The sequence below is a fragment of the Dipodomys ordii genome, unplaced genomic scaffold (genome assembly GCF_000151885.1).
Source record: "Dipodomys ordii isolate 6190 unplaced genomic scaffold, Dord_2.0 Scaffold11, whole genome shotgun sequence".
NCBI lineage: Eukaryota > Metazoa > Chordata > Mammalia > Rodentia > Heteromyidae > Dipodomys > Dipodomys ordii.
Window position 1 is genome coordinate 213,101 of NW_012267227.1, and position 25,887 is coordinate 238,987.

At 37.2% G+C, this 25,887-nt stretch overlaps 1 protein-coding gene across 1 annotated transcript in view; it reads right to left on the reverse strand.

The window, feature by feature from the left end:
* The window catches only part of Map2k5 (mitogen-activated protein kinase kinase 5), a 264,967-nt gene that overhangs the window by 133,621 nt on the left and 105,459 nt on the right, over positions 1–25,887 (reverse strand). Inside the window, exons 12-13 of the mRNA XM_013009900.1 lie at positions 15,117–15,178; positions 8,789–8,837 (exon numbers count right to left, since the gene is read on the reverse strand). Of these exons, the coding sequence (XP_012865354.1) occupies positions 8,789–8,837; positions 15,117–15,178 (111 nt within the window). The remainder of the gene's footprint in view (positions 1–8,788; positions 8,838–15,116; positions 15,179–25,887) is intronic.

A 25,887-nucleotide genomic window follows, 5' to 3' on the forward strand; every position in this document is an offset into this window, starting at 1 on the left:
TGATTTTTCAGATAAATATGTTTTGTTTTGTTTTTGGTGCTAGTTCTGGGGCTTGAACTCAGGGCCTGGGTGCTGCTCCTGAGCTTTTTTTGCCCCAAGTTAGCGTTCTACCATTTGAGTCATAGCTCCACCTCCAGCTTTTTTTGGTGGTTAATAGGAGATGAAAGTCTCAGAGTTTCCTGACTGGGTTGGGTTTAAACTGTGATCTTCAGATCTTAGCCTTCTGAATAGCTAGGATACAGGTGTGAGCCATATGTAATAAATTTTTAACCCCTTAATATTTTTAACCCCTGTAATAAATTTTTAATTTCTTTCAAACTAGACAACAATGCAAGATTGTGAACCTAAGTTCTGACTAATTAGAACAAAGAACATCAATGAGTTATGTTTTGGGCCAACTGCCTGCCCAGTATGCTTGCCTACTTAGCTTCCTGTCAGCAGTAGAAGCCAAAGTTCCTTTTGCCTTGCCAAATTCCTTTCATGTTGGTGTCTATTCCTACACGACACACCAATATCTCAAGACATTTCCAACAATTTGGGGGATTGTCTGGGATCTTCCATGTTACCCAAGGGGGTCTTCAGAGGCTCTCCTTGGGAGGAGATATCTTGTCTTGCTGCTCTATTGTGGCAGCCTCACCTTGCAGCTGACAATGGACCATTTCTGGCTTTTTGGTAGTTAATTGGAGATAAGAACATCACAGACTTGGAGCCAGGTACCGGTGGCTCACACTTGTAATCCTAGCTACTCAGGAGGCTGAGATCTGAGGATCGAGGTTCAAAGCTAGCCCGGGCAGGAGTCTGTGAAACTCTTATCTCCAATAAGCCACCAGAAAACTGGAAGTGGTGCTGTAGCTCAAGTGGTAGAGCGCTAGCCTTGAGCTGAAGAGCTGAGGGACAGCGCTCAGGCCCAGAGTTCAAGGCCCACAACTGATAAAAAAAAACTCAGCACATGGCTGAGTTCACTTTTTATGCACATTTTACTTGTTCAGAAACTTATTGTGCATGTGTGTGTGTAAATATCTTCAGAATGGTATTGATAGACATTCAGGAATTAACTGTCTAAAGCAAAAGTAAAAAAAGTTTAAAACATAAACAAGGTTTTGAAGTTTGGTTACTTATCACGTAGGAGTCTTAAAAATCATTATTAGCACAGAAAAACAGCTTAACATTGGTTTTTCCTGGATACAGAGTATTAGTTTTTAAAAAGGCTAAGTTTTTAGTTCAAAATATCAATTTAAAGAGGAGAAATCAGCAAGTAGGGAAAGATATGGGAAGGTATGAGGACATGTTTTTGGGAAAGAAAGCAAAGGCTAGTCAGATTGCTCTCAAAAACTGGGGCAAGGGAGACAACTAAAAGGAATAGCTCATACTTCAAATGGGTATCTAAACACAGCCAAATTCTTAATGGGAGGGCAAATGTCAAATCCTACTCACCACAACTCCCTGGATCTGAGAGAAACATAATCATACCAGAGACAAAAAACTCCCTTTGAGACAGGTGATGAACTTTGTGTGGATGGTTCATCCCAGATAACAGAATAGATGGGAACCACCTGACTATGGTTGTGTTAGGCAGACTACTTAATAGTTGGTCAGCTCAAACCTAGAAACAGTTCATGCTTAATCAGGTTCTAATTTGAAAACAAGCAATGTTTGATCAACAGCAAAGTCTAAGACATTGTTTACAAGGAATGTATTGAAGTTCCAGAGTGTTGCCTTAACTATGTGTTGAATCTCTTCTCTACTTTGCTTTCTCTCGGGTTGTGGGGCCTTTTTGAGACCACTCCTTAAGTTTTCAGTTTATCCTCATGGACCTTCAAAATCTATGTCCTGATAGAAGACTGGTAGGAGGATAAACTTGGTTTCACCTGGGAAGAACCACATCAAATCCTGCTCATGACTAAGATAGCAGAATGAGGTTGGATTCATTTAATTCAAGACACTATGGCTTCATATCAGAAGGACTAAACTGACTCTCCTAATCCATAAAGACTTCTAGAGAGGTAGCCCCAAGTTACAGAGAAAGGGTTCCCTATCCAATTGGCCATAGATATCACCCAGTCTCATAACACCCAGCCAGTTTGGCGCTCCTCAGGTACTGCCTTGTGGATCTATATCCTGAGTGGGAAACTATTTGAAGATCAAAACTCCAACTCGCTAATTTCCTTAAGGTGACTATCCTTGGCTCTGAGGACTGGAGGGATCCTCTAGTCGATCCTAGGATACATGGGATTGAGACCTCAGTCTCAGAAGCTGAACCAAAATTCAAGTCATAGACCATAGCAACTGCAAATGGATACAGGGAAACTAATGTGTAGGATGAATTAAATATGCACTCTACACATTAAATAAAAGTGCCTGTTATGCTTGCACAGCAGAGAAGCCCATTCCCAGACCTCAGGCCCCATGGGCATAGAGTACAGAAGATCTCTCTAGCAGAAAGATACAGCCTGGGGAAATTTGTTGTGTCATTGCTATTCCCAGCAACTAAGGATCTAAGTCCAAAAACTCAATAAAAACTATCAGCTCTCTCCCAACGCCGGCCCCATCTTCTCCAGAGGTTAACTGTAACTCTTGCCTCTCTATGTGGTGGGAAAAACTGGCATTTCTGAGAAAATTGCCTGGATGCAGTAAGGGCACTCAGCACTAACCATAACTAGGATAAATCTCTAGTGGAACTGTGCTGTGGTTCAACGAGCTATCTCTTTCAAACTTGGCATTTTGTCAACTTGATAGTCTCCAATGAACATCCTACACTGGGTAGGGTGGAACCTCACCTGTGGGAGGGTCATTTGACCCTCATATTTACATAGTTATTATTGGGTCCCAATAAATTTAAGGAAAGAAATCAGATATCAGCAGGCTTAAAATCCAGTTTACGTTGGTGGCCCACTGTAAAAAAAAATCAGTTGGATTGAGTATATTTATTATAATCAGTGAAGGTTTGTTAAATATATTAGGGACATTAGCTAAAAAGGGAGGAGTCTGGTGATTAGAGGCCAATGCTACATAAAGACCTTACAAGAATTGACCACTCTGAAATTAGCTGAAAACTCTAGGACAGATGATCTATTTACCAGCTTGATGGAACAATGGTTTGAAAAATGGAAAGGAATCATGTTGTCTATATTTGCCTCTTTAGTAATTATTTTCAGAGTAATGACTATGGTTGGTCATTGTATTTCTTGCATTAGAGGTCTTGTTCAAAGAAGAATTGAAACTGCCCTCACCAAGCACCTGTTTCTTATCAAAATATCCTATTGGATGTTACTGAATTACCCTTTTGGATGCTGACTAGATTTGAAGAAAGAACATAAAATAACAGAGGGGAAATTGTAGGAGTTAGAATCTTTTCTATTAACTATTGTGGCCTGACATAAGCACTGCCTTTTTTTTTGGTCAGTCGTGGGGCTTGAACTCTGGGCTTGGGCACTGTCTGTGCATTCTCCAGCTCAAGGCTAATGCTCTACCACTTGAGCCACAGCACTACTTCCAAATACTGCAATTTTAGGGTAGACATCATTTTGTAATTTTAACTAAGCCACTTCCAGTTATAAGAATTGTTTTTATACAAGCTGAAGGCATGATGCCAGTAGTAGAGCATCAGAAAGTAAGAACTATTTTTCTGGCAAGTCTTGGCCAGGTGTCTTGGTTTTGGCTAATAATATAAACTTTTAATCCCTTTCAAACTAGCCAATCACACAAGATTATAAATCTAGGATCTGACCAATCACTGACAAAGGTCAGTAATGCATCAGAGCTAAAACCTGGGCTGAATACCCACCAAGTGTGCTTGCTTAGTTGCTTTACTGTCAATAGCTCACCCCTCTGCAGAAGTAAAATTCTGCCCTGCCAAGTTCCTTTTGGTTCAGTGTACTTATTCCTATGTGGCACTCCAATATCCTGAGACATTTCTAACAACAGTAAGCGTTTTCCACACAATAAATTGCTTAAAATTCAAGTAACCTCAACTTCCCATTCCTCTCTCTGTCTAAAAAAAATCTATAAGCAATCCACCAGGAAATTCAATCGAGCCTACACTTAAAATATATTCAGAATCTGGTCACTTCTCCCCATCTTTGCAATCATTTCCCTCATCTAGGTCACTAAAATCACCTGATTACTGAAACAGCTTAGTAACAGCTGGGTAAACTACATTCCATACACTTGGCTGCAGATAAGCTGACCCCTTTGCTGGCCCATAAATACTCTAGGTACAGGCCCACTCTTGGCTTGTATGCTAACTGTTCCCATGCATATCAACTTGCCACTCTTTCTTTGAGTCTGCACTCCAAAATCGTCTTCCGTATGAGGGCTACTTGATTAATTTTGCAACCTAGGCCTTGCAGCCCTTGCATGATCTACGTCACCATTTTTCGTATAGCTAAGCATTTTCTAATATACTTGTTTACTTATTGTAGTTATTGTTTTCCATCTCATTCCATCCCTGCTAGAATGTACGTTTTATGAGTGCAGAAATCTTGTTTTACATACTGATATATTTAAGTACTTAAAACAGTGCCAGGAACATAGTAGATAGAAAATAAATAGTTGCATAATTTTTGGCATCTAAGGTACACTGCGGGTAGAGGTCTGTGTAAAGTCAGATTTATATAAATCAGCGGTAAAAAGTAAAATTTGTTCATTTGTGGAAACCACAAGACTTTGTCTAAACACAGATCTATTTAGAGAGACTTGCCTCTTTACAAAGGTGCTTTATAAAGCTTTATTATGAGATAAAATAAGTAACACTAAGCAGCCTCATATAAATACAAAGGCGCGCACGCGCGCGTGCACACACACACACACACACACACACACACACACACACAGTCAAGGTTTCCTCCTGTAAACTTCTGCATCTGAGTAAGCATCCACAGACTAATTGCTAATTTTATTTTTCTACACTTAAATTCTATTCTCATTCCTCTATTTCTGATTTCTATCCTCAGGAAGAGCGAGAGCAGTTACTGCCAGGGCATTCTCACATCTTCCACAGAAATGGCATAGGTGTTAATCTTGTATTTATGTTTGATGTGGGTAATGATAGCTATGCCTGGAGCTGTAGGTTTATTAATATGCAGGGCTCTCACCTCATTAGTGGCGATGTATGTTTTGAAGTTAAGCTGCAATGTTTGCAATGTTTTGCTGTAATGTTGGATCTGGCTCAACAGACTTTCTCACTGTTCATTTTCTTTGTTTTTACTCATAATCAGCACCTGCTATGTAGCTCATAGGGCTGCACAGGTGTCTTTCACTGCTGTGTTTTCACAGCAGTTAATCTTAGTGAGAACACTGATGTCCTCATATGGTCACATCACCTTTGCTTTAACGTAAAAGATTTACAGAATTTCTAACCGAGTAATATACAATATAATAAACTACTTCCTTGGCTGAGTGGCTAGGATTACAGGGTTCAGCAAGGATGAGGTGATTAGTTCAGAATTATAATAACCCATACCTATATTATTAGCATCTGATAGTGTTCAAGAACTCTCACATATATAATCTCAAATATCAAAAGAGTAAAACACACTAGTAGAAACATTTGGTAATATTTGACTATCCATTGGAACAATTCCTAGTTGACATAATATACTGCCAAATAGACTAACTTGGACCAGACTCTTAAGACTCATACAATGAGTCAACAATCCGCACTGGGGAAACACTAGGGGAAAGACTCCCGATTCTCAGATTTATTTGTAAGTGACTATGTTTTATAAATTCTATGATGTACACTTACATATTTCCTATAGCTAAAAATCTAGGAAGCACGTTAGATATGGAAAAAAATTTTCTTTCCATATATTACTAGGTAACTGAAAATAACTCCATTTTAAAAATTGATGATCATAAAAATAAAGCAATATGTTTTTGATATGTATCTACCCCACTTTCCAAGGATAGCATTAGAAAATGGCCAGTGGAGAATACAGGTAGCTAGACCAAGACAAAGAAGGAAGAAATGTAGACCACTCATTAGTATTTCCTCTCACCATCTGTCTTCTCACAGAGCCCGCACCAGATCCTCATAAAAGGACCCCCTGTCTTTGATTTGACAGTGTGACACATATTCAGCCAGAATTCCCATCATCAATCAGAGGAAGCAAAAATGAGTATATGTGCTTTTAAGAATGTAGAGCCATGAGTTTATATAGTAAAAGTGTATAAACAAGTATATTACCTATTTAATTGCTTCAGTCAAACTTAAAAGCTCTGATCTTTAATTGCCTGATTGAACTCATCTAAAAAGCTACAATTTTTTAATCAAGGAGAAAATTAAATAGCTTTTTGGTAAATAAAAAGGCATCTTTAATCTTATTTTTATGGAATCTAAGTTATTAAATATGAACAAAACCTCAAAATAGTAAGTTAACTACTCAGCCTAGGGTAAATTTATCATCAATGCTTTCCAAAAGTCTTCAGAGACAGCTGGCTTCCTCCACTCTTCAATTAAAAAACACATGCTTTTAAATCCAGAAGGTAAAAGTTTCTATGAATAGCTAAGAAAGTTGAGAACTAAATATGTAAATGTATTATCAAAGAATACTTATTTCTACGGCTGAGTAGTCAAGTACCTCGAGTAGCTGAGTACACTAGAGAGTAAGTGCTCATCTGCACCAAGATTCAGTTGACTTCTCAGCCAGGCAGAGGGAGATTCACATTTCCTCTTTGGCACTTACTAAAACCTAAAATCCCTTAAGAGAATTTTTGTGTACTCCCTCCATACCCACATCGACCTCACTCAGCCCCTCTCAGATACCTTTCCACCATTAGTGTTTTATAGCATGCTGCTGTGGGAACTGAGAGGGCCAGCAAAGCCTGTAGAGTGAAGTACAGGCTCATGATTCCCTTTTGAAACCTTCATGCCTTCAATTACTCATATCACTACAGTCCTCATCTGCCACAGGTGAAGAACCCTTTATTGAGCTGGGCATCATGGTACACTATGGGGTTGGCCCACTTAGGAAGTGGAGATGGAGAGGATTGAGGTTTCAAGCTAGCCCAGTTAAAGTTAGCAAGACCTCCCATATCAACAAATAAGTCAGGCATGGTAGAAATCTATAATCGTCTGTGAGGGAAGGATATGTAGGAAGAGAGCCATCCAAGTCTGGCCCAGAGAAAAATATGAGACTGTGAAAAATAACTGAAGCACAAAAGGGCTGGGCTGTGGCTCAAGTGCAAGAAACACATCTTTCTGTCTACTAGAGTTCTCAGCACTAATAAGTTCCCTCATGGAACAGTATAGCTATAACAATTATAAGAGCAAGAATTATAAATTATAGTTATGACCATTATAAAAGCAAGTATGTCAGAATGGGGCAATTCTAGATTCACAACAACATGCCTATTTCCACAACATGGATGCTATATTGGACAGTGAGGCCTTCACTTATTTTCTTTGTCAGATGGATAGCAGATGTCCTTAAAGAGCAATTAAATGACAGTAACTGACCAACGGGCTAATTCCTATAGAAGCACTTTACGGGATGTTGGTGTGAAGGGTAGAAAAACAAGGAAGGGAAAGAAGGAATATAAGACATGCCATGTTAAATAGCATTCTCTCTTAAGCATGAAAAATGTTCCATGTGCTTACACACTTATTTTTACCTAGGGAAAGAACACCAACATCTTACTCTGTCCACATCCACAATTTGCCTCAATTACATTTTTTAAAGTAGCTTTAAAAATAATTGGCTTATGATTCCATTTAAGCAGCATATATTTAAGAATTAAATTAATATTCTACTTGTCAAAATTTAAATATTCTCCTTAAAAGAGAAAGAAATTTGGAACCACAGGCTATTAAAACATCCATAAAAGAAGACAATCCTTAGTGACACATGTGCTACTGCAGTTGAATACATTAGTTTTTCCTCCTTCTCATAGTTCATACCTCCTAAAAAACACAAATTTCCTTTAATCACATTTAATTTTATGCTGCTACATTCCCCGAATGTACATGAAGCTAGCTGAAACAGATGTGTAAAATTAAACAGTATTGCTGTAGCATTAGGCCTTGAAGTTGCTTTGTTACAGTCTCTTTCTCACTCAATAATTTGCTCAAAAGGAATTCAGATATTTTGGGAACATTGAAACAACAACAACAAACAAACAAACCACCCCCACAAAATCCAACAACAAAAGAGGCTGGGCATTGGTGGTTCATGCCTGTATTCCTAACTACTCAGGAGGCTGAAATCTGAGGATCTCAGTTGGAAGCTAGCCCAGGTTGGCTTATCTCCAATTAACCACCAAAAAGCCAGAAATGGAGCTGTGATTCATGTGGTACAGGACTAATCTGAGCAAAAAAGCTCGAAGGCAGCATGAGTTCAAGCCCCAGGACTGGCACCAAATTTTAAAGAAAGAAAAAGAAGGAGGTTCTATTTCTAGAGCAGGACATGGTTACTGACTCTCATCAGTTCTTTATTGAAAGTTCCATTTTTTCAGGCATGTGAAGCATCTCTTCCTTAAAAGAGTGTATAGCATCTGAAACAGTAATCCCAAGGAGGCATGTAACTAGGTAAAAAGTGAAAGTTCTGCACTCCCTACACTTAAGACAACAGACCCAGTCATTTGCAAATACTATGAAATATCTTTATAAATTAACAACCTTTATAATCAGGTAAGAGCAAGAAAGAAGGAAAGGAGAAAAATGCAAGAAATTAGATAGTTCGCTGACTATTAATTGCATCCATTGGTTGCAAAGTCAGATCGTTTATTCGGACTGGTCAGAGCTATATCCTCACCCCAAATTAAGTCATAGCTGGAACCCAGCACATACCTCTGTGCAAAATCTTTAAACTCCACAAATACGTAAGTCCTTTAACGACCTAAATTTATGAAAGAAAAAGAAAACAGTATAATTATGGTTTTATAGAAAACTTTGCACTGTTAAACATTATTGACCATATTTTTTCTTTAAAACTGTCAAGCATTTATTGTATACAACCTATCCCATCACGCTCTATGGAGACATCAAATATAAAAGTCAAATGTTCCTTCCTTATTTTCTTCAATGTTCTGAAGAAGTGCCAACTGAAAGAAATAACCGTATAATATGTGCAAAATGTATGCAGATTTGGGAAAGCCAAACCCTTAAAGAGAACTGGGGAATATTAGTAAAACATCTGGAGGAATTATTTGTATTATTTAAAACTTTCCGGGCTGGGAAGGTGGCTCAGTGGTAGAGCGCTTGCCTTGCATGCCTGAGGCCCTGGGTTCGATTCCTCAGCACCACATAAGCAAAAGGAAAAAAGCCGGAAGTGGCGCTGTGGCTCAAGTGGTAGAGCGCTAGCCTTGAGCTGAAGAGCTGAGGGACAGCGCCCAGGCCCAGAGTTCAGGCCCCACTACCGGACCCAAAAAAAAAAAAAAAAAAAACTTTCCTGAAAGTATAATATAATCTCAAAAGAAAAAGTGTTTTTTCTTTGTTTGTTTGTTTTTTTGTCTTGTCAGTCGTGGGGCTTGAAATCTGGGCCTGGGTGCTGTCCCTGAGCTCTTCAGCTCAAGACTGGTACGAGGGATTGAACTCAGCTCAAGGCCAGTGCTCTACCACTCGAGCCACACACCACTTCTGGTTTTCTGGTGGCAAATTGGAGATCAGAATCTCACAGACTTTTCTGCCTAGACTGGCTTTGAACTGCAATCCTCAGATCTCAGAGTCCTGAGTAGCTAGGATTACAGGCATGAGCCACTAGCACCTGGCTATAAAAGATCCTTAAAAATATTTTTTTAGCCGGGTATAGTGATTTGTGTCTGTAATCCTAGCTACTTAGGAGCTGGGGATAGGAGCATAATGATTCAAGGACAACCTGAGCTAAAAACATTAGGAAGACATTGCCCCAAAGAGTAAGTATGGCATGGTGGTTCATAGAAGTAATCTCAGCTACTAAGGAAGAATAGAAGGATTGTAGTCTCAGGCCATCTGAGGCAAAAAGCATAAGACCCTATCTGAAAAATAACTAAAGCAAAAGGGTTAGGGATGTGACAAGTGGTAAAACACTTACCAGGTAAGTACAAGGCCTTGGGTTCAAACTCTAGTATTGGAAAACAAAACAAAACAAAAAATACAAAGAAATCACATAACTCTATGTTAAGTTTACTGTTCTAGGAAAGAACAATACACATTAAATGATCGTCACGAGCCAATTTGGTGGGTCAAAGCAATACTAAAAGTGCAGATCAAGAAAATGAAATGAAAAAAAAATTAATATATAAATCCAATTGAAATTTTTTTCTTTAGTAGCCCGAGTTAAGAATAATTAAATAAAATACAAAAGGGGAAAAAATGTTTTAAAGACCCTAGGGAAACAAGTTACAGGTGCTACTTCTATGCTCAAAATTTAGTCAGGGGTTGCCATTAAAATCTTCACAGACTGGGGAAATGGCTCTCTGTTGCAGTACTTTCTCAGGGTTTGCTCCTCAGCATCGAGAATTATTTTTTAAAATAAAGCTTTCAAAATCTTCATATAAGCCGGGCACCAGTGGCTCACACCTGTAATCCTAACTACTCAGGAGGCTGAGATTTGAGGATCCAGGTTCAAAGCCAACCCAGGTAGGAAAGTCCATGAGACTCTTATCTCCAATTAACCATCAGAAAACCAGAAATGGTGCTGTGGTTCAAGTGGTAGAGTGCTTGCCTTGAGCTGAAGAGCTCAGGGACAATACCCAGGCCCAGAGTTCAAACCCCAGGGCTGACCAAAAAAAAAAAAACAAAAAACAAAAAACAAAATCTTCATGAGAAAAATATTGTAGAAGATGTATGTGTTTTAGTCACAATTACTGGCTTTGTATGCACATGGATTATGAATTTAAAATTTAAATTGACTTCATAATTAAAGGAAGTAAACAAACCACAATTACGTCAAACTTACTAAAAGTTTTTAAAAGTACCTCATATTACAGAGAGTTTTAGATGAGTCTGGGCTATGGGGACAAGAAAACCTATCCAAAGGAGAAGTGACTGGGTGGTTTATATAAGTGCTGAGTGGAGGAGACTAGCCCATTTTAAGTTCTCACAGTAGAATGTACTGAAAGAGTTGCTAACATAGAATGATTAATTCTATTACATATTTATCTAAAAGAAAAGAATAGTTTGTGCCAAATGATTTCTTCCAGAGTTTGGAATAACTAACATTATAATAAAGTACACATTCTGAACAGTAAGACATAAAAAGAAAACAAAAATATTAATAACACGTTATAAACTGTATACATGTATTGATATGTCCTGATGTATCCTAAAATACATATTACTGTGTCAACAAAAAATTACCATATATTTTAGAAATATATTAATGAAAATTTTTTAACAGGAGTAAATAAAACAAAAATATTTAAAAAAATAACATCAACAATAAAAAACTTTGTCATAGAAGGAGCTCATTTTATTTTATTTTATTTTTTGGGTCCGGTCGTGGGGCCTGAACTCTGGGCCTGGGCGCTGTCCCTTAGCTCTTCAGCTCAAGGCTAGCGCTCTACCACTTGAGCCACAGTACCACTTCCAGCTTTTTTCTTTTTGCTTATGTGGTGCTGATTCTTTTTGCTTATGCGGTGCTGAGGAATCGAACCCAGGGCCTCATGCATGTAAGGCAAGCGCTCTACCACTGAGCCACCTTCCCAGCCCCAAGGAGCTCATTTTATTTAGCAGAGAAGCAATGGTCTTTTGAGTCCAGGGGATATATGGTTAAACATCTCAATTGAGAAGCTGAGTCATATACAATAAACTGTGTTACAGATGGTCTATCATTAACTCTGATTCAACAGAAAATGGTAAAAAAAAAAAAAAAAAACAAAACCCACACACATACAAGGGGAGGGAGGGGGGAAAGGAGGGAAACCAAAGGGGATACAATCCAAGATATTTAGATTGTCAGGCAAAACAAATACTGTACTGATTTCACCATATTTGCTAAAATTATAAATTTTCTTAAGAGATTCAAAGAAGAAAATAATATACTCTGTCAAAATAAACTGTATTTTCATTTTTCTTTAAAGCATATCAGCATCAGTACACTAGAGAAGCAGAAATCTGCCTTTTGAAAATCTAGAGTATTATTGGTATTCAGTAGGCTTGGTTTACAACAATGAATTGACAAAACCTTGACACAAAAAGTACTTATATCTGCTGTCAATCACTCACTCCTTGACATGTCAAGTGCACATTCTTTCAGGGACAACTTCAATCAACATTAGCACTCAAAATATAGTACACAATGTCACTCTTCAGAAATGAGAGGAAAAATGTGTTAGGTGCTAGGGAAAGGCAGACGGGTGTTTTTCTTTATAGGAGACCAGATTCAAATGGATAGTGAATAAAAATCAGGAGCAAGTTTAAGAGGCAGAAATAAGTTAGTGTACATGGATTTCTTCAAGGAAAAAATTTTTTTCTTGCCATACAAGAGAAAATTTGAAGCACAGCTTATAGAGGCTGAAAGGGGTCCAGCCTACAGTGAACCTTGGAAGTATGCAATTGTCTTACACACCAGGTTATTAGAGCCTGTAAAATAAAGTTAACTTGGAGAGAAGAGATAACCTAAACATGGTTCTAAAACAAATCTGAAAGTTGGGCATGGTTGGTGTATGCCTGAAGACTGTACTCATAGGCTGATGTGGACTACTTAAGCCAGGGGTTTGAGAACAGCACACAACGGTGACATAAGATCCCATCTCAAAGAAAAGACAAAAAAAAACCCATCTAATTGTTACTTCATTATTCTTGTTCATATTTCTCTTTTTTTGTTTTTAACCCAGTTCTCCCTTTTATTCCTCCCTAAATTTTTTCTCAGATTCTTAGAGTGAAAGAGTAAGGACCAGTCTTCTGTTTAAATTAGCACTGATTAAACAAGCTATTTAAACTTTTTTCTGAACTTCATTTTTGCATACTAGAATATAGTTCAATAATCCACATTTTACAGAACTGATGTGTTTGTATACAAGCATTCAATGGTGATTGACACATGACATACAACTATTTCCCACCTTCCAATTTCTATAGCTTTAGACCTGGCAAGAGCTATAGCAACATTCACTTGCTTTTTTACCTCACTGAGGAAACTCAAGAGGAAGATGGTAATGCCATTTTGGGGACACTCTGGGAGACATAACCAAGGATATTAGGGACTCCATTGAGCTTTTTGAATGTGTATTTTAGAAACCATGACCTACAACCCATCAATTCTCTAGTCCTACTATGACAGGTATAATCCTCCCAGCAACAGGCATAAGCCCTGTGCCAGGCTGTATTTGCCAGCTACAAAAAAAAATCCAAGTTTGGAGTTTGTTCAGATTATACACAATAATATGCTATGGAGGCACTGAGCAAAGTTAGGACATAGGCAGAGTTTACAAAATAGAAGAAAAGCATTCTACTTCAGCCATAAGATTCTTACTATTATCTGATAAGACAAAAGCTGGGGAAATCAGATACATTTTGGGGGAAAAAAAGAACAAAAACAATCCTTAATTTAAATTGTGTATATACTCCAATGTATATATACAAATGTAAACAATGACTTGGAATAGCACTTCTTTTTAATGCCTTTCACTGACCTAATTTTTGTCATATTTTCAATTACAGAATAGGCAAGCCCTATATTTAAAGCAGGTTGGGTTTGCCAGCTGACTCCACTCACTTCACAGTCTTCCAACTCGAATAGAATTGAAAACCCAGTGGCCTTGTCAGGATGCCCTGCGTGAGAGGGAGGCAAGATTTATGAAGTCTAGGAAGAACATGCTTCTTTATTGAAGAAGGCAGATTTCCATTTTTCTAAGTTCAATAGATAACTGAGAATAGAACTTGAACATATTTTTTTCTTTCTCAACTGTAACCCTTGCCTTTTTTCACCCTTTATATACAGGTTATTAAACTTTAGAAGCAAAACTGCCAAAAGCCACAAAGCATTCATTCCTCTGAGATCAGATGAAGAAATGAAACATTTTTATTTTCAGCTAAAATGATTTAAGTACTCAAATTTCAAACTAATCTGCCTCCACATGTAGATTAGAAGCTACTCAGCAGCAACAGCATCAGAAAAGAAAGTTCTAATCACCCTGGGCAGTTCACACTAGTAATTGGAAAGAAAAAAGGAAAGCTGTGAATTACAATGAACTAAGACTAAATAAGTGTCCATGTTGGATTAAAGAATTTGAGTTGTCAGTTTGATGTATAATGAATGTGAAAATAAGCCATTTAATTAAATGGTACATGATATAATCACTTTGTTCTGCATTAAACTACATAAGTTATCAGAGTACCTTTGGCTTAGAAATTGTTTACTATTAACCACCCAATGACTTCTCTTAGACACTAGCCCATGTTATTCCAAATTTTAAATCTGAAACTTACATAGTAATTTAGCTAATATATTTTATCTACTTATAGAAAACACAAAAAATGGGAAAATGGATTTTAGTCCCAAAAGGAGTACATTCCTATAGAGAGTTGATAAAATTTTTAAACCAAGAGCACAAAATGACAACAAAAACATTTAAAATAATCTCTTTTATAGACTGTTTTAGTCGTTTAAATTCTTAAACTATTTCTTAATCATAATGCCAATAACCACAAAGAAAAATGTTGCCAACCATTTTCTTTTTGGGGAAAGCTAGAAATCCTACTGGTCAATCTTAGCACTAAGATCCCAGTAAACTCAGGATAGTAGAATGGTAATACTAAACCTAAGGGATGTCAGGTGACTATGTTGAGAGTCAGCTTATGAAAAGAAGAAAAGAAAAAGATGAAAGCAGAAGAAAGGTAAGAAAGACATGACAGCCAGCTTGGTTTAAAGATAAACATCCTGAAGAAATAAGAATAGGGTTAAGAGCTGGGCGCAGGTGGCTCATGCCTGTAATCCTAGCTATTCAGGAGGCTGAGATCTGAGGATCGCCATTCAAAGCCAGCCCGGACAGACAAGTCCATGAGACTCGTGTCTCCAATAAATCACCAGAAAACTGTAAGTGGTGCTGTGGCTCAAGTGGTAGAGCACTAGCCTTGAGCTGAAGAGCTGAGACACAGCATCCGGGCTGAAGTCAAGCCCCATGACCGTCAAAGAAAAAAATAGGGTTAAGATTAAATTATGAAAGTTTTCTATTACCAAAGTCATATTACTTACTGCTACTGCAATTCTTCCAAGGACATGCTCTGGAATTTTTCTATATACATCCAAAGATCCCCCTATAGAGACAAAGACATGTGTTATAACAAATGAAGCTACTAGAATATTATGCTGGGCTCTTCCTCTGTGTATTCATTGTGAGAATATGATTTTCTCTTTTTATATTGTATATGTCAGGTAAAACGGTTTTAGTTTAATTTGATATTGTTCCAGATGAAGTATAACTAGATACCACATATCATTCAACTATATAGTAATATACATTAAAAAAAAACCCTCTTAGAATCATCATCTCATCAAGCAATGCTGGACAGGATATTATTGATTAGTCCAATAACTTTATTTAACAGCTAGAAGACACTGAGAAATGTGTGGTAGGCAGCCATGAATCAGCTGATAGCAGAGCTCAGAAAAGATACAAATCTTTAGCCAGGCACCAGTGGCTCATGCCTCTAATCCTAGCTACTCAGGAGGCTGAGATCTGAGGATCGCAGTTCAAAGCCAGCCCAGGCAGCAAAATCCATGAGACTCTTATCTCCAATAAACCACTCAGAAAACTGGAAGTGGTACAGTGGCTCAAGTGGTAGAGTGCTAGCCTTGAGCTGAAGAGCTGAGGGACAGCATTCAGGCCTAGAGTTCAAACCTATGAATCTTTGAACTCCCCTAAATGTAAATGTAAATACCTTTCTTTTTATAGCTTAAAAACTGAGCCTTAGCTGGATGCCAGTGGCTCACACCTGTAGTTCTAGCTATTCAGGAGACTGAGATCTGAGGATCAGTTTGAAGCCAGCCTAAGAAAGGAAAGTTCCTGAAGACTCTTATCTCCAATTAAACCAGCAAAAAGCTAGAAGTGGAGCTGTGGCTCAAGTGACTTTTAAGTTCAGGGACAGTTCACAGGTTTTCAGTTCAAGCCCCAGGACCAGCACAAAAAGAAGAAAAAAAATCAATTAAAAAAAAAAACACCTACCCCTCAAGGTGTTATCAGTGTGACACATACTGACAGAATTTATTATCAATTCAGATTTGGTCTTCAAAGCATTCAGAAACAAACTATGCTTGACAAAAAAGGTACAGTTACATATGTAAATGTAACCCCTCTGTACTTCACCTTGACAATAAAATTAAATTTAAAATTAAAAACAAAAACAAAAAAAGAAATAAATTCACCTGAGGCTCTGTTTGAATGTCTTGCTCATGATTCCAAATCACCGGTTTGTTCTCAGTGACCTGTCCGCCCTCTGCTCCCAGAGCATATACCATCCCTGACCGGTCATTTTACTGCATGCCACTGTACACCATAAGGACCATGAGGAAGACTACTAGTAGATCTGCCAAATCCCATGTTACATTATTGTAAATACTGATGTGTATTAAATGAATGAGAAACATTACTGTCATATTAGTCCCCACATTTGCCTGAAAATGACTATTATTATTCAAGTCAACAAAACTGTAATCAGGAACCATAAGAAAAAAATTTAAACCATAGCAAAAATTTTAGTTTTTAATAGTTAAAAAGGCAAAAAGTTCTTCCTTGTAATATGTTTCGTTTTTGTTTTGAGTGAGGGGGAACACCTCCTCCATAGTGGTAATCTAAATACTCGCATATACAATATTACTAAATGGATTTAGGTTTTCAGTCAGTAAGAAAGCATATCATAAAACTCTTCTACTTAAAACTTTTCAATAGTGCCTTGTGAAGGTTAAAATGTATTTGTGACTTTAAGTATCACTATCTCACAAAACTGTGAAATTTATGAAATCACTAAATCTCAATAAAAATTATTTAAAAATAAAAAAAAATCAGTGGCTTCCTAATAAATGCAGACTAAAACCCAAACTCCTTACTATGGTCTAGCCTCTTGTCCATTCTCATGTTATCTCATCATTGGCATTTTTGTTGGCTTTTGATTTTGTCAAACTTGCATATATTTTGGAACACTTATATTTGCTGGTACTTTTACCTCTCCTTCCCTATGACTTTCTCTGAGCTACTTCATGCACATTAAAGTCTTTACTATATTGCTACTTATACAAAAAGGCCATCCCTAACCACCCTATCTATTACTCGCTGTATTAGTCATCCTCTGTCCTGCTTTATCCCTGAGATTATACTGTAAATTTCTTCTGTCTTCATTTCTTGAATATAAGCTTATGGAACAAGGATCAAATCTTATTCACGCTTGTATCCCTAGTGTCTCAAAGTGCTCAGTAATAGCTAGAAAAAAAGTGAGATCAAAATAAAATAGATAATGGGAGAGAAAATTGTCCAAAAGTAGGACTTAAACAAAATGAAAGAAAAGAAATGATAGTTACAGTCTGGCAAAGTTTTCTATTTGAACATTTTTGGTATGGTGTAAGCCATATAATATTATGGCATATAATATTATGTATATTGTATTATTATATATATAGTAACTAAGGAAACCATGCATAAAGAACTAAAGTATAAAAAATATAAAAAAGAACTAAAGTGTAAGAGGCTAATGTTCCTACAAAGCTATCAATAAAAGATAAAAATCATATGTAATCAAATAGAAAAATTTTAGTTGAAAAATATAGTAACAAAAATAAAATTTCACTTCCGAGGATCACCAGCATATTGAGAAGGCAGAAAAAAGAGTAAAGGGATATGAAGATGAGCCAGTTGAAAACCTACTCTGATTTAAAAAAAAAAAAAAAGAAAACTGAATAAAAGACCTATTGGATTACTATCAAGCATGGCAATGCATACATAATGAGAAAGATCAGAGGCAAAAGACTGATATACTTGAATAGCTGAAAAAAATATTAAACAATTCTAAAGTCCAGCAAAATTGTAATGAATAAGGGAGAAATAAAAACTGAAAGAAATTTTCACTAGCTAATGTATCATAGAAGAGATATAAACTGTACTCCTTCAGTCAGAAGAAATATCAGATTAACTTATAAGACAGTAATCAAATCAATATGAAGAAACAGAATCTGAATTAGTACAGGTAACTCCATACAAATTATAAGAAAGATAAATGGGAGTTAAGATATTTTCTCCTGATTTAAAAGACAACTGCATAAATCATTAATTATATACCTATATTGTATACACCATTTACAAAAATGTAATTTATATAAGAATAAGAGCAAAAAATGAGAAGTAATAGAACAATATAAGAGCACGGTGGTTTTTTTTTATAAAGATGGTTTCTGACATAATGGTTCAATGTACATTTTTTAAATTTCATGATGGTACAAAAATGATACATATTTAGAGGATCACTCTTTAGGGGTCACACTTTGTGGCAACTACTCTGAGCCTTCATCTCTCAGACTAGAGATAGGTAGCAAGATCAGTTCTTTCTAAGCTGGGCAGCAGCTGTGAACTGCTGCTCCCAATCAGCCCCTTGATCACAAGGGCAAACAAAACAATAATCCAGAGTGTACTGTTGGCTAAGCTACCATGGTCAATAGGTTACGTTTATTAAATGTATTTTATGTTATTTTCAATTTACAATTTACAATAGGTTTACTGGGATATTGTCTTAACCTAAGTTGAGGAGCATTTTTAAAGTTGTTACTAATCTGAACTAAACTGTTAGAAATTAAAATATTGGGGGGGGGAGGCTGGGAAGGGATGTGATGGGTAAACAAAGGAGGAGGCTATAATGCTTGATAAGAAATGTACGCATTATCCTGCCCATGTAATTGTAACCCCTCTGTACAGTGTGTTCACAAAAGAAAAAGAAAAAAAGAAATTAAAATATTAACTATAATCCATAAGGTACCCACTAAAGATACAACTCAAAAAATAAATAGTAAAAGAATCAGATGGGAATTTAAATAATACTTTAGAAAATACCTATTTAATATGAAAGAAAGAGGAATATAGAAATACAGGAATATAAAGGAATATAGGAACGTAGAGGATGTAAGACCTACAGAAAAATGGCAAATATAAATCTTACTTTGCCAGTAATTACATTAAATTTAAATGGTTTGCACACTCTGATTAAATGAGAAACTGGCAAAACAGACTAAGGTTCATAGAACTAAACAGATTAGAAGTAAAAGATGTAAGGATACACTATATAGTACACACAGTGATCAACAAGGAACTGTATCAACATCAAAGCAGATCTTTAGACAAATATTGTTACTAGAGCCAAAGAAAAGCATCTCTTTTTCTTCCTTTCATTTGTGTGTGTGTGTGTGTGCGCGCGCGCGCACGCCACATGCATGCCAGTACTGGGGCTTGAACTCAGGAGCTCTTGCTTGCATTATTTTTACTCCAGGCTGGCACTACCACTTGGGCCACAGCTCCACCATGTCTTTTCCTAGTTAACTGGAATGAGTCTCACGAACTTTCCTGCATATACTGGCTTTGAACCTCAGTTCTTAGATAGCGGCCTCTTGAATAGCTAGGATTACAGACATGAGTGGTGCCTGGCTAAGAGAGACATTTTCTAAGATAAAAGAACCACTCTATCATTTAGACTTAACAATCATAGAGTTAATAAGCAAGTAACAAGAGAGCCAAATTTTGTAAAGCATAAACTGATAAAACTGAAGAGAAAACTAAAAAAATATTAGTTGAAAACTTCAATATCCCACTTTCAAAAATGAGTTAAAAAAAAAACTATACAACTGGGAATGATGGCTCATGCTTTTAATCCTAGCTATTTGGAAAGTAGAGAATGGGAAGACTGAAGTTCAAGTCTAACCTGGACAAAAGTTCATCAAACTCAACAAATAAGCTCTGCGTGGTGATACATACCTATAATCCTAGCTGTGTAAGAGACACAGATAGAAGGATAACAGCCCATGGCCAGCCCAGAAATATATGTGCTACCCTATAAGAAAAATAACCTAAAGCAAAGAGGGCTAGATTTAAGTAGTGATTTAAGTAGTAGACCAATTGCTTAACAAGTGTGCAGCCCTGAGTTCAAATCCAAGTACTACCAAAACAAAAATAAAACCATCTACGTAGTAGATTAAAAAATAAATAAAATACTTGAAAAACACTATGAACCAATCAAGTCCAACAGATATGTATAGAGTACCACAGAGTCCGAGATAAAACTGCAGAATAGAAGCTTCCCAAGCACTCAATGAGTGTGAAGTATTTGGGCAATGAAGTACAGATTTGAGTCACAAATAGAGCAACAGGCCAGCTAAAGCCAAAAAGAAAGGGGATGGAGGGAGTAGAAGTCACAACTATAAGATAAGCCAGGCCACTCTTGCAACATGCTAGAACCTAACTGAAGTATAAATCATCAGTTCTCACAAGTCTTAATCTGTGCGGATATTTGGTGCAACAGTGACTCCTGCTTTATAGGAAAGCTTTGGAAAAGAAATCATTTCATTGCCCCTCACATCTCTTTGAATTACAGTCAAGCACCATCTTGAAAGGGATAGGGCCTATGGACTTGGAAACAAGCAACAATTGCCTGGGGCTACTCTGAGGGTGTTGAAAGGGACATAGCCAGCAAAGGCAGTTGTGGGGAGGGCCAGAATCAGATCCCACAGAGAAGTCTGTCATTGGGAGCTCAGGCTCTGAACAGTGTGGGGTTTTGAGGTTTTACACTCTGTGGTCTGGAAAGGAACAAACCTATGAATCACTGCAGAATTGACAGATCTAGCCCAAGCCATTGTCCAGAAAAAAGGTTTGTCTCAGCAGGCCTGTGGAGTGGTTGCTACCAAGTACTCTGAGTTTAAGTCCAGTGGACCATGCTATTTCCAGCATGGATCACTACAGAGGCAGGATTGGAAAACTGAGTCAAGAAGGTGCATCACCATATTTTCCCAGTTTAGTTTCTAGTTTAGATCTCATGTACCTATCAATTTAATTCTATCTACAGACAGGGGAGGGGGGAAGGAGGGTGGGAAGCAGAAAGGAACCTCTAGGCTCCAGTATTTGTTGCTCTGGGTGCACAGACAAAAGGTATGAAGCAAGAAGAAAGCTGCCCAGTCCATGGGCTGCAAAGTTCATTGGGATAGTAGTGGCTCCAGGTGTGCAAAGGAGGGACGCTTCTAAAGTGACTGCAGCCCTGACACTGACCATTAATCATTGATTAGTGTGGCCCTGAGTTAACTGTGGAGCCACACAGTTGTTGCTGTTATGGAAGGTTGTTTTCGCCAATATGAGTGGTACTGGAAACTTAGCCACCAAGAGAAGACTGCTTGCTAAGAAGTCAAATGAACAAAACTGAAAGATATATCCATCCCAACAGATGCACAAATCACAACCTAGTAACATAAACATAAAAAAGGCATTATGCCTCCTCTCAAAGTGAAGACTCTTTAAATGAATCAAGAAATACTGAAATGGCTGAAGTACCAGGCAAAGAAATAAAGATCTGCTTTAAAAAATTATCAGTGAAGGAGCTGGGAAGGTGGCTCAGTGGTAGAGCGCTTGCCTTGCATGCCTGAGGCCCTGGGTTCGATTCCTCAGCACACATAAGCAAAAAGAAAAAAAAAGGCAGAAGTGGCACTGTGGCTCAAGTGGTAGAGTGCTAGCCTTGAGCTGAAGAGCTGAGGGACAGCACCCAGGCCCAGAGTTCAGGCCCCACAACCGGACCAAAAAAATAAAACAAATCAATGAAGGGGCTGGGAATGTGGCTTAGTGGTAGAGTGCTTGCCTAGCATGCATGAAGCCCTGGGTTCAATTCTTCACTACCACATAAATAGAAAAAGTTGGAAGTGGTGCTGTGGCTCAAGTGATAGAGTATTAGCATTGAACAAAAGAAGCTCAGGGATAGTGCCCAGGTCCTGAGTTCAAGTCCCAGGACTGGAAAAAAAATAATTATCAGTGAAGCAGGGCACTGATCACATAACTATGATTTTAGCTACTATACAGAGGGCTGAGATCTGAGGATCACATTTCAAAGCCAGCTATGCAATAAAGATCACAAAACTCTTATCTCCAATTAATCAGCAAAATGCCAGCAGTGAAGTTGTGGTTCAAGAGGTAGCAATAGCCTTGAGTAAAGAAAGCTTGAGAATAGCGCCTAGCCCCAAGATCAAGCCCCAGGAGCAGCGCGTGCGCGCACACACACACACACACACACACACACACACACACACACACACACACACACACACACACACACACACACACACACACACACACACACACACACACACACACACCCCAAACATAAAAATTATCAATGACATTTTCACAATTAAAAAAACTTACTAATATAAAAAATTATCAATGACCTCAAAGAAGATTAAAATAAACAACTGACATTATCCAGAAGGAAATGTATTCTTTGCCTGACTTATGTAACTATAAGTCCTCTGTTTTTAGCCTTTTCAAATACAAATTAAAAAAATAAAATTAATAGTTGAATGATGTAAGGAAGATAATTTAAGATATGGATGAGAAAGTAGCAAAAATGGATGAGTAGTTCAACAAGGATACTGAGATTCTGGGAGAAAACTCCCACACAAATCTTGAAAGTGAAAAAGTCAATAAATCGAATAACCACAATGAAAAGCATCACCAATAAACTTAGACAAAAAGGAAAAAAGACTATCAGAGACTGAAGATAAACCTGAGGAAATTTTGTATTCTGACAGCAATAAACAAGCATGGTTACAATTTTCAAGAACCTTGGGACAATATTGATCAATACCCAAATTTAAGCATCCATGGAGTAGGAGAAGGAACTGAAACACAAACTAAAGAAAATGTCTTCAAGGAAATTATCACAGAAAATTTGGTAAAATATGATAAAATATGGATATTCAAATACATCCAAGAACATATCGAACCCTAAATAGACATGATCAGAATAGAACCTGTCCACATCACTTTATAGTCAAAATTCTAAGAACTACTGAACACAGAAAGAACACTGGAAGCTACAAAATAAAACATGAACTTACAAACCCATTAGAATTACATCAGACCTCTCAGCAAAAACCCTAAAAGCCAGGAAAGTGTAAAATGATATATTTCAAGCTTTGAAAGTTAGTAACTGCCAGCCAATATTACTATTTCCAGCAACGTTATCCTTTAAAATCAATAGCAAAAAAAGGACCTTCCAAGAAAAAGACAAGTAAGCAATTCATCACAACTAAAGTGAGCACTACTGAACATATGTACACCTACACACAGATGAAGACGATAGTCACAAGTAAGAGAATCAGGAAAGAATACATTTCTGAAAAGGAACAAATTTAAAATTCTGTAGTAAAGAGCTGAATACACTCAATTCAGTAAATTAGCAAACCCCTAAGGAGAAAAAAAGAAAAAAGAGAAGAACTAATAGTACTCATTAAACCAGGAGGAAAAAAGCCAATGAGGTAACAGGAATCAGCAAACATATTTGTACAATAACTCAAATTGTCAATGATCTTAACTGTCTAATTAAAAGATTGGAATCAACGACTCACACCTGTAGCTAGAATTCTAGCTACTCAGAAGGCTGAGATCTGAGCATCGAGGTTCATAGGAAGCTCCAAGAAGGAAAGTTTGTGAAACTCTTACCTCCAATTAACCACCTAAAGCTGGAAGTAGAGCTGTGGATCAGCTGGTAGGACACTAGCCTTGAGCACCAAAGCTTAGGGACAGTGTCCAGGCTCTGGATCCAGGCCACAGGACCAGCACACAAAAAGTTAAATAAATAATAAATAAACATAAAAGATCCAGATTGTTATACTTAAAAACAAGATCCAAATATTTTTGATCCACAGAGATACATCTTATAGGCAAAGACACATATAAAGTGAAAGTAGAATGGTGGAAAACAATATACTGTACAAATGGAACCTGAAAGCAAGTAAGAATAGTTATACTCAAGTCTAACAAAGTAGACTTCAACCTAAACCAGAAGAAAAAAGGTCACTTCATATGAATAAAGGTATATGTATGTATGTGTGTGTGTCTACACATACATTGGTATATTCATTTTCACAAAAGAACGCTATAAAGGAATGTATAAAAGTTCAGATAAAATATAAGTGGGGGGCTGGGAAGGTGGCTCAGTGGTAGAGCACTTGCCTTGCATGCATGAGGCCCTGGGTTCGATTCCTCAGCACCGCATAAGTAGGACAAAAAAAGCCAGAAGTGGCGCTGTGGTTCAAGTGGTAGAGCACTAGCCTAGAGCTGAAGAGCTGAGGGATAGCGCCCAGGCCCACGACCGGACCGCCCCTCCCCCCCACACAAAAAAAAATATATATATAAATGGGTAACTTCAACACCTCACTTTCATCAAATAATAGATCAAATAACCAAGAGAAACTTGAGTATAAACTAAAACCAGGGCGAATGCACTAAACAGACATCTACACAATATTCCATGCAACATATGAATAAAACACATTCTTCTCAGCAGCTCATGGAACTTTTTCCAAAATAATCATATTTTAGGCCATAAAAAAAGTCTTAACAAATACCAGAAAACTGTAATCACTTCCTGTATATCAGATAATAGAATAAAATTAGATATCAAAGCAAAAAAAAAACTACAAACACATAGAGATTGAATACATTTTTGAATGATCAATAAGGTACTGAAAAAAAAAATCCTGCCTCGCAGGAGGCTGAGATCTGAAGATAGTGGTTTGAAGCCAACCCAGCCAGAAAAGTCTATGGGACTCTTATCTGAAATTAACCATCAGAAAGCCAGAAGTAGACCTAAGGCTCAAATGATAGTACTTTCAGCTTTGAACAAAAAACTAAGGGATAGTGGCCAGGCCTTGAGTTTAATCCCTAATACTTATGCATATACACAAAAAAGGAGGAAATTTAAGAATTTTTATATGAAAATGAAAATAAAAATAAACTTACAAGAGCTATGTGGTGATACAAAATGTCTACATTTTAAAATCAACCTAATGACGCACCTTTAACTCTTACAAAACCAAGAATAAATCATAATCAAAACCAGAAGATGGAAAAAAGAGCAAAAGTTAGTGAAATGGAGAGTAAAATAACAAAACAAAGAATCAATGAAACAAAGAATTGTTCTCTTTGAAAAGATAACCAAGACTGACAAACTCTTAACCAAACTAACCCAAAGAGATAGAAAACTCAAATAAATTAAAATTTAGAGATGAAAAGAGGAATATTACAGCTACCACCCTTGAAATTCAGAGGATCAACAGAATATTTTGAAAGCTTATATTCCAATAAGCTGCAAATCTAGTAGAAATGGATAAATTTCTAGACACATAGGACATACTAAAATTGGACCAAGAGGTTATAAACTACTTACACAGATCTATAATGAGTACTGAGTTTGCAGTAGTCTCTTAACAAAGAAGAGCTCAGGACTGGATGGATTCTTGGCTAAATTCTGCCAAACTTTCAAAGAATACCACAGCTCCACAAATTACCCACAAAACAAAAAGGGAAGGAATATTATAACTCAATCTAAAACCAAATAATGTGTAACAAAATGAAAACCATAGATCAGTTTCCTTATGAACACAGATAAAAAAAGTTTCAATGAAATACATGCAAATAAAATTCAATAAAAAGATCATACAACATGATCAAGGTAGTTTTATTTCAAGGGTGCAAGGATGGTTCAACTTATGCAAATGAATAAATGTAATATGGTATATAAAATCATCAATAAAAATCACAGGATCATTGTAATCAATGCAAAAAAATCTTTGATAGGGCTGGGAAGATGGCTCAGTGGTGGAGCGCTTGCCTTGCATGCATGAGGCCCTGGGTTCGATTCCCCAGCACCACATAAGCAAAAAGAAAAAAAGCCAGAGGTGGCACTGTGGCTCAAGTGGTAGAGTGCTAGCCTTGAGCTGAAGAGCTGAGGGA